At 40.5% G+C, this 12,910-nt stretch overlaps 1 protein-coding gene across 11 annotated transcripts in view; it reads left to right on the plus strand.

Annotated features, from left to right (window-relative positions):
- The window catches only part of yaf2 (YY1 associated factor 2), a 207,923-nt gene that overhangs the window by 3,268 nt on the left and 191,745 nt on the right, over positions 1-12,910 (plus strand). For 5 of the 11 annotated variants that reach the window (XM_078568459.1, XM_078568460.1, XM_078568457.1 and 2 more), the window contains exons 1-2: positions 8,433-8,562; positions 8,991-9,116. In XM_078568459.1, coding sequence (XP_078424585.1) covers positions 8,537-8,562; positions 8,991-9,116 — 152 coding nt within the window. In that variant the 5' untranslated portion in view covers positions 8,433-8,536. Of the gene's footprint in view, positions 1-8,205; positions 8,360-8,410; positions 8,563-8,632; positions 8,743-8,990; positions 9,117-12,910 lie in introns of those variants that run through there. The other 6 variants (XM_078568463.1, XM_078568466.1, XM_078568464.1 and 3 more) reach the window with 5 other exon arrangements.

The raw sequence follows: 12,910 nt of genomic DNA on the forward strand, positions 1-12,910 counted from the left end.
GTAGTCTATATCCCATTATTGCCAAATATAATTATCCATCTGGGGAGGTGTGGAGTGTAGGGAAGATGTGTCATCCCATGATATTCCTTCTGACTCTATTGTAGCAATTCAAATTTCAGTTAGACATACTTTACATCATTAATTTGTGACTGGTGAGCTATCTGAATAAGGAGTGGCATTTAGTCAAACATTTTGGTGAAACTTGACTGTAAAGTAATCAATTTGGTAATTGTTATTATGTGGCAAATTAATTTCAAGATTGATGAGTAATACATTCTGCTCCTCTGAACTGACTGGATGGCTATGGTATCATGGGTAGTGGCGGCCCTTCAGCCTTTTTTAAGTGACTGTTCAGTGTGACCCTGGATATCGAGTGTTGGTAGGCAATGGGGATTACTGTATCAGCACCTTCCCTCAGTGACCATACATGCAGTTCCATCAAAGGCTTTTGTTCTTATCGAGAAACTTATGTGAAGGGTCAGGATCAATAATTTAGAGTACCACCAATGTTGAGAAGAGGAAGAGAGAAGGATGAGTGTCAGACCTTATGTCTCAGTTTTGATGGACATGTACATGATCCAACACTCATGTTGTCTGGCATTCTAGCCCACTTTCTTGTATCAACCAATATGATTTTTTTGATCTTCTCCTTCATCTTTGCCCTTTAATTTCCCAAACATTACTTGGGTCAGTCTTAGGTGATCTTGCTCTCTGTTTATAAACGCAAAAGTATTCGAGTTTCCTTTATCTTGGTGAGAATCGTTCTCATTCTCTCTTTCACCATCTTGTGGCTGGTGGAGTCTCAGGTTCTTTCTGGATGCAGATTTCAAAGGCTCAAAATATTTCTGTGTCCACCTCTTTCACTGTTGTTACTTCTCATTCTTTGAGGAAATACTGACCATGTTATGGTTTTTAGCAACTCCATAAGATAGACCTGCATCTTGAAATTTTTGTTCAGCTTTTGAAATGTGTTCTTTGCTCAAGCTAGTCTAGTTCTTGCTCTACTAAACACCCATTCACCATCACCTCACTGACCTACATTGGCTGCTGGACCGGCAATGCCTCTTCTACAAACAAAACAAAATCATCCTTGTTTTCAAGTGCCTCCATGGTCTTGCCCCTCCCAATCTTTGTAACCTCCTCTAACCATACAGCCTTCTAAGATTTCTGTGTTGCTCCACTTTTGGCCTGTTGCACATCCCAATTTTTACCACTGCATCATTGGCAGCTGTGCTTTCAGCTTCTGAGGCCCTAAGTTTGGGAATTCCCTCCCCCTAAACCACACTGCCTTTCTACCTCTCTCTTCAAAATGCTCCTTAAAACACTTGTTCAGTCAAACTTCTGGTCATGTGTCCTAAATTTGCCATATGTGGTTCAGTGTCAAATTTTGTTTGATTGTGCTCATGTGAAGTATCTTGGGACATTTTACTACATGAGAAATGTTATATTAAGGAAAGTTGCACAGGCTGATGGACTTCAAGGCTTAAATTATGAAGTGAGATTATACACATTCATGTTGTATTCAAGATATTAAGGGAAACTGGTAGGGTAGATAAAAAAAATTTTGGCTAGTGGGGAATTTGGGTCTAGGAAGCATAGTTTAAAAATTACAGGCAGGCCTTTCAGAAGTGAAGTTAGGAAACATTTCTATACACAATGGTTGGTAGAAGTTTTGAGCTCTCTTCTGCAAATGGCAGTTGATGCTCGCTCAAGGACTAGTTCTAATCGCCTGGAAAGATCAGATGAATTTTCCAGTTTTATTTTTGCTTCTCCCAAGTGATTAAATGGCAGTTGATGGGTGGGGGAGAAGTTGGTTGGGAGGGAAGTGTCTCCTCATGCTCCAGGCATCGTGCATGGGGCAACCTTGATGTGTCAGCTGGTCTTTTCCTGCCAGTCATTTTCATATGTTTGTAAAGCGTCTCTAATATTTGTATCTATATTGAAAGTCTTGCATATAGCAAATATTTCCTGTAAAAGTCACAGTTGCTTTCTGTAACACTTTCTCATCACACTTTGTTACTACTACCCAATCTGTTATAAAACTATAATCTCTGAATCACCACAAATCATGGGAGATCAATAAGTATTGCAATCAAATGAATGATACATGGTTGGAGATATCCAACAAAAGTAGTTACCAAGTTTGAAACTGTTCAAAACATTTGACAAACTATTGGCAAAAATAGTAAGCAAAACAATTATTACAAAATTTTGGCAAATCCCCATGAACACCATATTTATTCACATGATGCAAAATAATGCAGGTGCTGGAAATCTGAAATAAAATCAGAAGATTGGAAACACTCAGGTCAGACTGTATCTGCAGGGAGGAAAATAGATTTATGTTTCAGATCTTACGAGTCTTCATTTATACATCCTTAATTTTTAACTGACAGGATGCCCTTCTAACTTCTGTTCTATATATATATATATATATATTTACACACACATATATTCTCTCTCACTCTCTCTCTCTCTCTCACTCTCTCATTCTCTCTCTCACACACTCTCTCTCACACTCTCACACACTCTCTCTCACACTCTCACTCATCATGATCCATTATCTTAATTGAACCTGCATCTCCATTGTCTAAAGCCTTTCAGTAACTATGGAAAAGTAGATGTGCATTTAACAATGGCTCAGCATGTAAATACACTACGTGATGTGAATGGATCACTGCCAAGTGAATGGTGGGGGCACTAGACTTGCCTTTGTGACTTATCTAGACAATGGATGATTTTTCCAGAGTTTTACTTTAAATCACCATCTGGCACCGTGTGCTCCTAGTGTCTGTATGTGGATAAATGCTGAGGGCAGGATCAGGCTTGTCTATGATGTCCTTCGTGGTCAAATGGGCCACCACCAACAGCAGCATTTATCTAGAGCTTCCCAAGACACATGACTGGACTATAATCAGATAAAACTTGACACGCCTAAAGAGGGGTGTATTACGATAAGATGATCTCTGATCACTTCTTTGTATCCCTCCCCACTCTCATTCTCCTCCTTCCTCCCACCCACCATGCCATCTCAGCTGCGCAGGGGCACAGCCATTGGGAGTGTGCTGTGCAGAGGACAAGCAGACCACACACAAGCAGTGGTCCCCTTTTAAAATTGTGAAAGCATGGCAGTCTTAAAAGGACCATGCTGTTCAAGAAACAGGTTGCTCACATTGTAGGGAAATTAGAGGGAACATTACTCCCAACTCCAATTTCTTTCGTGTCTGCCCTGGAATAAATTCTTCCCTCAAATCATTTACAGATGCACTTTCAAATTTTCAGCTGGCTAGCTTCAGCTCCATCACACTCATCAGTGCCTTTGATGTTTTGCCCCCATAAACACCATTACACACACACACTCTCTCTCATCCTGGTGGTTTCCCTTGGCACAGCTGTCATTTCTACTCCTTTAAGTCTACAGATTGTCAACCTGATGGTTTATGGTGGGTAAATGTTTTCAAGATTTATTACCAGATTTGGTTGAACCACATAAAGCATTGTTGGGTTTTTCTCTCCTCTGACAAAACTGTTCGTCAAAGATAGCCTTTTGTTTCTATTCTGCACTACAAACCATTTTTCTTAAAGAACACTGCCCCCTGCCCCACTTCCACTATGGTCACCAACAAGTGCAAGGAGGTCGTGGAATTTTTTTGTCCCTAAGATCGAGAATAACCATTCAGCTGTTTCTGCCACTTCCCTTCCTTCCACTAGCCGTGAGCTCACATTTTTCTCTTTCTCACCTATCTTCCTTCTGGGGTTATCTGCCTGTGAGATTGAACTCTGCTCCTTCAACTATACTTCCACCAAACTGCTGACCATGCAACTTCCCTTCTTGACCTCCCCGCATTACTGTGATATTGTTACCTTCCCACATTACTGTGATATTGTTAAAGTCCTTGAATGTGTTGTCACCTCCCAAATCTGTGTTCATCTTTCTCTTTCTCCCTGTGTTTGAAGCTCACCAATCAGGTTATCGCATCTGCAACAGCATTGAAACAGCCCTTGTCAAAACCACAAATTACATCCTTTATGGCAGTGACCATGGTAAACTATCCCTCTCCATCCTTCTCGACTTATCTGCAGCCTCTAACACAGTTGACCACATCGTTCTTATTCAGTGGCTCTCCGCCGTTGTTCAGCAGATGGGACTGCCTTTGCATGATTCCGTTTCTATCTATCCAGGGAGTCACCTAGATTGGCTTCTCTTCACACTTGTGCATCTTTATCTTTGCAGACTCCCTCCTTTTCCTCCTCTACATGCTACTACCCCTTGGCGACATCTTCCAAAAACACATGTATGCTGACAATACCCAGTTCTACCTCACCCCCACCTCTCTCGAACCCTCCACTTCTTCTGATTTGACATGCTGCTTGTCCAACATTTGATATAATTGAGCAGAAAATTCCTCAAATTAAATATTGGAAAGGCCAAAGCCATTGTCTTTAGTCCTCACTACAAATTCCACTTGCTAGCTATTGACTCCATCCCTCTTCTGAGCCATTTTCTAAGGCTAACGCAGGTTGCTCGCAACTTGAGCATCCTAATTCAGCCTGATCTGAGCTTCCAACCCTGTATCCTGTCTGTCACCAAGGCCACCTACTTCCAACTCTGTAACATCACCCTTCAGCACATCTGCAGCTGAAACCCTCATTCATGCCTTTGTTATCACTGACAATGCTCCCCTGGCTAGCCTCTCACCTCCATAAACTTGAGCTCATCCATAGAGTCATAGAGGTCTACAGCACAGAAAAAAGGCTCTTCGGCCCATCGTGTCTGCGCTGGTCAAACAAGTACCTAACTATTCTAATCCAATTTTTCAGCACTAGGCCCTTAGCTTTGAATGCCATGGCATCGCAAGTGCACATCTAAATATTTCTTAAATGTTATGAGGGTATCTGTCTCTACCACCCTTTAAGGCATTGAGTTCCAGATTCCCACTACCCTCTAGGTGAAAAAATTCTTCCCCTCATCCCCTCTAAACCTCCTGCCCCTTACATTAAACCTATGCCCCCTGGCTATTGATTTCCCCAACAAGGGCAAAAGTTCCTTCCTGTCTACCCTATCTATGCCCCACATAATTTTATATAGGTCAGTCATGTCCCCCCTCAATCTCCTGTGCCCCAGGGAAAATAAACAATCTCTCCTCATAACTAAAACTCTCCAGCCCAGGCAACATCCTGGTAAATCCCGTCTGCACTCTCTCTAGTGCAATCACATCCTTCCTATAATGCGGATTCCAGAACTGCACGCAATACTCTAGCTGAGGCCTAACCAGTGTTTTATACAATTCCAGCATAACCCCCCTGCCTCTTATATTCTATGCCTCGGCTAATAAAGGCAAGTATCCCATATGCCTTCTTAACCACCTTATCTACCTATCCCGCTACCTTAAGGGACCGGTGGACATGCACACCAAGGTCCCTCTGATCCTTGGTACTTCCCAGGGTCCTTTTATTCATTGTGTATTCCCGTGCCATGTTTGGCCTGCCCAAATGCATCACCTCACACTTATCCGGATTAAATTCCATTTGCCACTGATCAGCCCATCTATATCCTCCTGTAATCTAGGGCTATCCTCCTCACTATTTACCACCCCACCAATTTTTGTGTCATCCACGAACTTACTGATCAACCCTCCTACATTCAAGTCTAAATCATTTATATATACCACAAACAGCAAGGGACCTAACACCGATCCCTGTGGAACCCCACTGGACACAGGCATCCAGTCACAAAAACACCCTTGACCATCACCCTCTGCTTCCTGCCACTCAGCCAATTCTGGATCCAATTTGCCAAATTGCCTTGGTTCCCATGGGCTCTTACCTTCGTTATCAGTCACCCATACGGGACCTTATCAAAAGCCTTGCTGAAGTCCAAGTAGATTATATCAAATGCATTGCCCTCATCTACACACCTTTCTTCGAAAAATTCAATTAAATTGGTCTGACATCAGACATGGTCCAAAACTCTCTCAAAATTCCATTCAATGATCATCCCTATGCACGCTAACATAGAATGGCTTCTGGCCTGGCAATGCCTCAATTTTAAAATCCTCATACTTGTTTTTAAATCTCTCCATGGCCTCACCCCTCCCTGTCTCTAGCCAGACATCCCTCTGAGATTCTGGCCTCTTGCAGATCTCCGATTTTGTTCACTCACCCACTGACAGCCATGCTTCAGCTACCTTGGCCCCAAGCTTTGGAATTCCCTCCTTAAATCTCTATTGCTTAAATCTCTCTCCTTTAAGATGCTGCTTAAAACCTATCTCTTTGGCCAAGGTTTTGGTTATCTGACCTAATATCTCCTTATATGGCTTGGTGTCAAATTCTGTTTATCGCTGCATATATAAAGGCACTATATAAGTAGTGTAAGTTGTTATTGTTAATAGTCTATTTAACTATACCAGTAATGACTCTCAACATCTACTCTGTCAAGTTCTCTCCGAATCTTATCTGTTTCAATGAGATCACCTCTCATTCTTCTAAACAGCAAGGAGTATAGGCCTATTCTACTCAATCTGTCTTCATAGGACAACCCTCACATCCCAGGAATCAATTTAGTGAACCTTTGTTTCATCCCCTTGATGGCAAGTATTGTTCTTTGTATATGTATTCCAGGGTTGGTCTCACCAAAACTTTGTACAATTACAGCAAGATTTCCTTCCTTTTGTACACTACTCTAACCCCCTTGCAATAAAGGCCAATATACCAGTTAGCCTTCTAATTGCTCGCTGTAACTACATGTTTCTTGTTCAAGGACATTCAAATCCCTATGAACACCACATTTAATAGTTTCTCACCATTTAAAAAAAATATTCATTTTTCTATTTTTTCTATCAAAATTAAAAACTTCACATTTCCCCCTATTACACTCCATCTGCCATCATCTTGTACACTCACTTAACCCATCTGTATTCCTTTGCAGATGCTTCATCCTCACAGCTTGCTTTCCCACCTAGCTTTGTATTATTAAGATATATTACATTTTGCTCTTTCATATAAGTCATTAGTATAAATTGTAAATAGCTAAGGTCCACCACTGATCTTTGCAGCACCCCACTAATAACAGCTTGACAAACCAAAAATGATTAATTTATTTCTACCCTGTTTTCTGCCTGTTAACCAATTCTGCAACCATGCTAATACATTCCAATCCCATGAACAATAACCTTTTGTGTGGGACCACATCGAATGCCTTTTGAAAATCCAAATATACCATGATCACTGGTTCCCCTTCATCTACCTTGCTATCATCCTAAAAAATCTCAACATATTTATAAATCAAGATTTCCTTACATCAAACATGTTGACCTGCCTAATCATTTTCTGATTTTCTAAGTGCCCTGTTGTCATATTCTTAGTAATGGATTCAAGCATATACACTTGCCAGTCCAGAAATGTGCTCGTTCTTGTAGAGGAATCGAAAATACAGTTGATTTTTTTTTTGCACTTTTGACTAAGGCAAGTTGCAGGAATCAGTTGTGACATCCCTCAAAACCATCCTGGCTGAGGTGATCCAACTCAGGACACGGTAATCAGCTAAACTAAGGCCTCCATGGGCTAAATGCCAACTCCAGGTGAACCACCAAGAAACTTTGTAATGTCCTGCTTAATATTTGGGGCAAGATTTTATCATGTAACAATCCGAGGCCACGTGGTATATCTGCAGAGATCACAAAAAAGGACATGACCTTACTCTTCGGTACGTAAGGAAATGACCAATAGACTTGATTACAAAACAATATAATGCCATGTTTATTCTACGGCATTTTAAGCGGTTACAAATCAGCGTATTTGTGCCATTCACTTTGATTAGGTTCTTGGGATCTACTGAATCTTACTCATCCACCGTGACTCGCTCGTCATGGTTTGAAAGAAGTGACCTGATTCACTTTTAGAAGTGAATTAAACTTCATAGTTTGCAAACTTTTTTTTAAAGAAAAGTCAGTTAAGTAAATCTCGCTCCGAATATTTCCCCCGCGCTGACAACTTTGTCCCAGGAATTTAGCAATGCTGAAAATCTAGCACAAACTCCCGCTTCCACATTCATTCATTACTACCCTCTGAGGTCCTGCAGTCGGGCTGCTGATGTCATTATATTTCATCATATAGGGAGGGAGGGGGTGGGGAAAGGATAAGTGCTTCCTCCTCTGTACAAAAAAAGTAATCTCAAACAGAATCAGGAAGCCATCGAATGCGATTTACTGATGGGAGCAAAGATTGTTTTTGTTGTGTACTCCCTCCCTCTCCCGCTACCGTGTGTGGAAACCAGTGGCACTGTTAGAGCGGCAGCAAACATCACTGCCATGCAAACCTACCGCCTTGTGTACCGTGTGTCTGTTTCATAAAAATCCTGGCGAGCTGGTTGGCCCCCGGCACGCCACGTGAGGCGAGTCACCGGACAGCTGGGGGTGGTGAGAGGGGGGGTTGGGTTTGGGGGGGATTTCCAGGCGCTAGCAGAGGAGCCCTGAGCCATTCAGACGGGTTTCAAATAATAAATAATAATAAATAAAAAGAGAGGACTTAAGCCGCTATGGGAGACAAGAAGAGTCCCACCAGGTAGAGTACTTTTAGACTCTCCTCTCCCCTCGCCGCCCCCGAGAGGGAAAAAAGAGAAAGGATACCCCCTTCTTAAATGTTTTTAAGTGTGTGGAAATGGACCGATCGCAGAATGGGAGCTGGTTCTCGGGGAGCAGAATGTTGCAGAGCTCGATACAATGTAGCAGCCATGGCGGACGGGTTTGTTACAGTAGAGTCAGTGCGTGCGTGCGTGGGAAATTGACATGGGGAGCTGCAGTTTCGCTCAAAGGATCTGGCCCTTTTTTCTTTTGATCGTCACCGATTGCCAGGAAGGTCTTTAGGGGAGGAGGAGGAAAAAGAGAGAGGGGTGGGGAAGCAACAAAAAAGAGCAAACTATTTGCCAATAAGCCGGTGCACCTATGTATTTTTTCACCACCTCTTTCCATTCCTTTTGTTTTCCAAAACAGACCCAAAAGGCAGCCCAAGCCTTCCACAGACGAGGGATACTGGGACTGTAGCGTTTGTACGTTCAAGAACAGCGCAGAGGCTTTCAAATGCAGTATGTGTGATGTCAGGAAGGGCACATCAACACGGTGAGTCTCTCCACTTCCTTTTTTATTTAATCTCTTCCCTATCTATTAATAAATTTACGTTGCACAGGCTGAAATAGGTTCGAAGAGATGGAGGGTTGTTGTTGCAATATTTATTTCTACGGTCCTGGATACGTTTGTCATTTGAAATTTACTATTTTAAAGCATTCGCCTACAATATTATCAATTTTGCAGCCCCACACAGTCAGAGATCTATGAATGAAATTGGGCTTTCGTGTTGCTTAAGGGATGTTCTTGGATCATTACTGCTTGGTTGCATTTCTGGTTTTCAAAAACTGGTAGTTGAACCACTTGACCAAACAAACAAAAAGGCTCTGCCCCTGAATAGAATTATCCCAAAAGCTTCAGGATTCAAGTATCTAATTAGTTTTCTTTTAAAGCAACATTGTGTCACTGAATTTGCTATTTTAAAAATGCATAATAACTAATAGATTCAGACAAATTAATCTGACCTAAATTGACTATTTAGAAAAAAAAGTGTAGTCTGTTGCCTCATTTTTATTTTTCCTGCCTGGGCTCTTCACTTCATGCACCCTTCCTTCAGCCTGGAGGCAAGAGAGCATATTCTTTGTATTGGTTGAAGCTGTAATAGGGTGAAATACAATTGGGTCACATATTTATATTCTGAATATTTACATAAAACAGGGTATCCTGTACTGAATACACAATAAGCAACATAGTTTTCCTCCCTGCTCCAGTTTAATGGTCATAAAATGCTACTTTATACATAGATGGTTTATTGAAATAAACCATTGAGCAAGAGTGTGAAGAGGGAGTTGCCATCAGGACTTGTTCTGAATAGGAAGTAGTTCTGAAGAATTCATACTAACTTGAATATCCTTACTTTTTTCTTTATTAAAACACAAAGTACTTGGGAGCAAGTAGGAGGGCAACCTTCTGAGGAAATTGAATAATTATCTTAGGCATAGTCATTAACTTGGGATGCTTCAGTGCTCATGTCATTTCAGCTTCATGTTTATCAGCTCCCTTGCACTATTTGGTTCAGTAACTTCATGCCAGTTCTCCCAGTGATGGCACCAGTACTCAGGTGTTTTAAATAAATAGCCAAAAACCAGCAGGAAAACAAAAATTGATTGTTTATTTGTAGCAGCCTAAGAAGCAACAAGACACACTCTTTTGTAATAGCTTTTTGTGTGTGTGTTTTCTGAATTAATGCAAATCACGAATGTGGATTGCACTTTCATTATTGCTTTATTATTGTAAAGTCTAGCCCATAATTCACACTGAAGAGTTTCAGGGTTTTTTTGCAAAGTGACCACTTGTCACTCGGTTGCCAGTTATAAGTCATGTGTTTGTCTTGTTCAACAAGTGTGACCTATCTGTCCATTTTACAGCACCTCTCCAACTAATTGAGGCAAATAATTAGAAAGAATTTGATTACAGAAGTGCTATATTGCTGTTCCATCCTGCACCCACCATTTTCTCTCCTTGAATCTTGAAACGGTTGATGCATTTTTGGGTTACACTTCTTTGGGTTTTGGTTGTCCTCTGGCACTTTGCCCCAGTGGCACTTATTCACATGTGAGCCTTAGCACCGAGCTTCAGTAGTCTATTTTCTTGTGTCATAACAAACCCATTTCGGTCCACATTACACATCTATACAGGCAAACTACAAAAATATTTCCTGGATACTGAACGGGAGTCTTGGCTGATATTTTTTTTCAGTTTTTTAATATGTGGAGCAGCAAAGGCAATAGCAGAACCCCAGCTAACCCTGTGCAGATCTTCCTGGCCCGTACAGCTTAACTACTCACTGGTAGATTCGAAAAGTCATCAGGGAAGTTGGAAGTTATATTCTTGATCTTTTTTACTAAAAATAAAACCAAAGCCACTCCACGGAAAGGACCTTCAAGGAATCTACGATGATTGAGGTGGGGTGGGGGGGTGGGCAGTGACATGGTGACATAATTCTAAAATTACAGTTAGAGCATTGAAGAATGAAATTGGGAAGCAATTTTTCACACAAAAAGTAGTGAAAAACTGGAGCTCAAAAGGCTGTGGTTGGTGAACCAGTTGAAATTTAAGCCTGAGTGATTTAGAAATTTGTTGGGTAAGGGTAGCAAGGGGTATGGAGCTGAGACATGTAAATAGTGTTGAGGTACAGATTAGGCATGATCTAAATGAATGGTGAAACAGATTCAAGGGGATGAATGGCCTTCCTATATTTTTATTTGTCTGTGTTTTGGACTTTACATGGATTGATTTCACTTTATTTGGGAAACTTGTACATAACTTTATTCCCGCATTTCATTTTATTGAGCGTGCCTCAGTGAGACAATATTCGTTAAAGATTTACCACTAGATGCATGAAATATATGATATAGAATTGAGTTTTGAGACAAATTAGATATTGGTTTTCAATCTGTGTAGTATGTGTTTGAATTAGTCCAGGAATTGTGTCCTTCCCACCCCATTATGTGTTGTAAGGTGCCTTGAGGTCATTTTAACTTTTGGAGATTATGTTAACCTGGTGATATAAGATTGGTCACCAGTTAGATCTATCCAATTATCCTTTGTATTAAAGTTAAAATTATCCCCCGCCCTCTGTAAACTAAATTCTGCCAGTCTCAATCTTGCCCTGAGTATGGAAAATGGAACCTATTACATTGATGCATAAGAAAGAGGTTAATACCTAAAAGACATTGATTGGACAAACAGTGTAAAGGAAGTAAAAACAAAATACTGCAGATACTGGAAATCTGAAATAAAACAGAAAATGCTGGAAAAACTCAGTAGGTTTGGCAACATCTGTGAAGAAAGAAACAGAGTTAGCATTTCGAGTACAATATGACTTCACTTCCGAAGAAGAGTCATATTGGATTCGAAACGTTAACTCTGTTTCTCTCTCCATAGATGCTGCCAGACCTGCTGAGTCTTTCCAGCATTTTATGTTTTTATTTTATATTAGTGTAAAGAGGGTTTTGCTCTACATCTAGCTGAGCTGTTTTTGACCTGGAGTTCTGATACTGACACTGGGTGCCAGATTGGAAGCCTTCCACTCCATAACGCTGACATCCCTGAACTTAATGGGTGCAGAAAAAGTAAGAGAATGAAAACATTGTCAGGAATTTGAATAGAGATCTTGTTAAGGGTTAGTTATGATATACCAGTTTTTATATAATTGCTTAGTCTAGCTGATTGTGATTGCATTTGAAGTGTAGGATTTTGTGGGATGACAAGAGCACTGATTGATTGAAACTGGTAAATTTAATAAAGTGTTCAGTATTAAACATGGTTTATTATGGTTCTAGTGAGTGTAAAAGTACATGAGAATTGCTGATGATGTCTGCGTGGACTGTTGAAATTTTAATGATTTGTCATAAATGTGGTGTTAGGATTTGAATGAAATGTGTTATGAGTTTGGGTAGTTTTTCAGTCAAAAGTCAAACATCTTGGCATCAGTATCTAAAGTTGTAACTTGAGGAAAGCACTGAGGATGCATTGCTGTGATGCCTTTTTTAAAGATTAATTCTCAACCACTATCTAAAAAGAAAACTGCTGATTTTAATCTTATAAATTTTAACTATTTAATGTGTAACGGCATGATTAATAACCTTTTTAGGTTCAAAATATTATAACAGTTTTATTTTAGCTTCTCAGCTATTGGTTGTGAATATTAAACACTTAAAGATTTTAATACACCTTGCCAGGATATGTTATAGTCCCTATAACTGCAGCCTGCCACTGTTGATCTACTAATGTGTATTATTAGTTGGGGTGTCTTTTTTTTCAATGCATATGTGTGATATAATTAC

The sequence above is a fragment of the Cetorhinus maximus genome, chromosome 22 (assembly GCF_964194155.1).
Source record: "Cetorhinus maximus chromosome 22, sCetMax3.hap1.1, whole genome shotgun sequence".
Taxonomy (NCBI): Eukaryota; Metazoa; Chordata; class Chondrichthyes; order Lamniformes; family Cetorhinidae; genus Cetorhinus; species Cetorhinus maximus.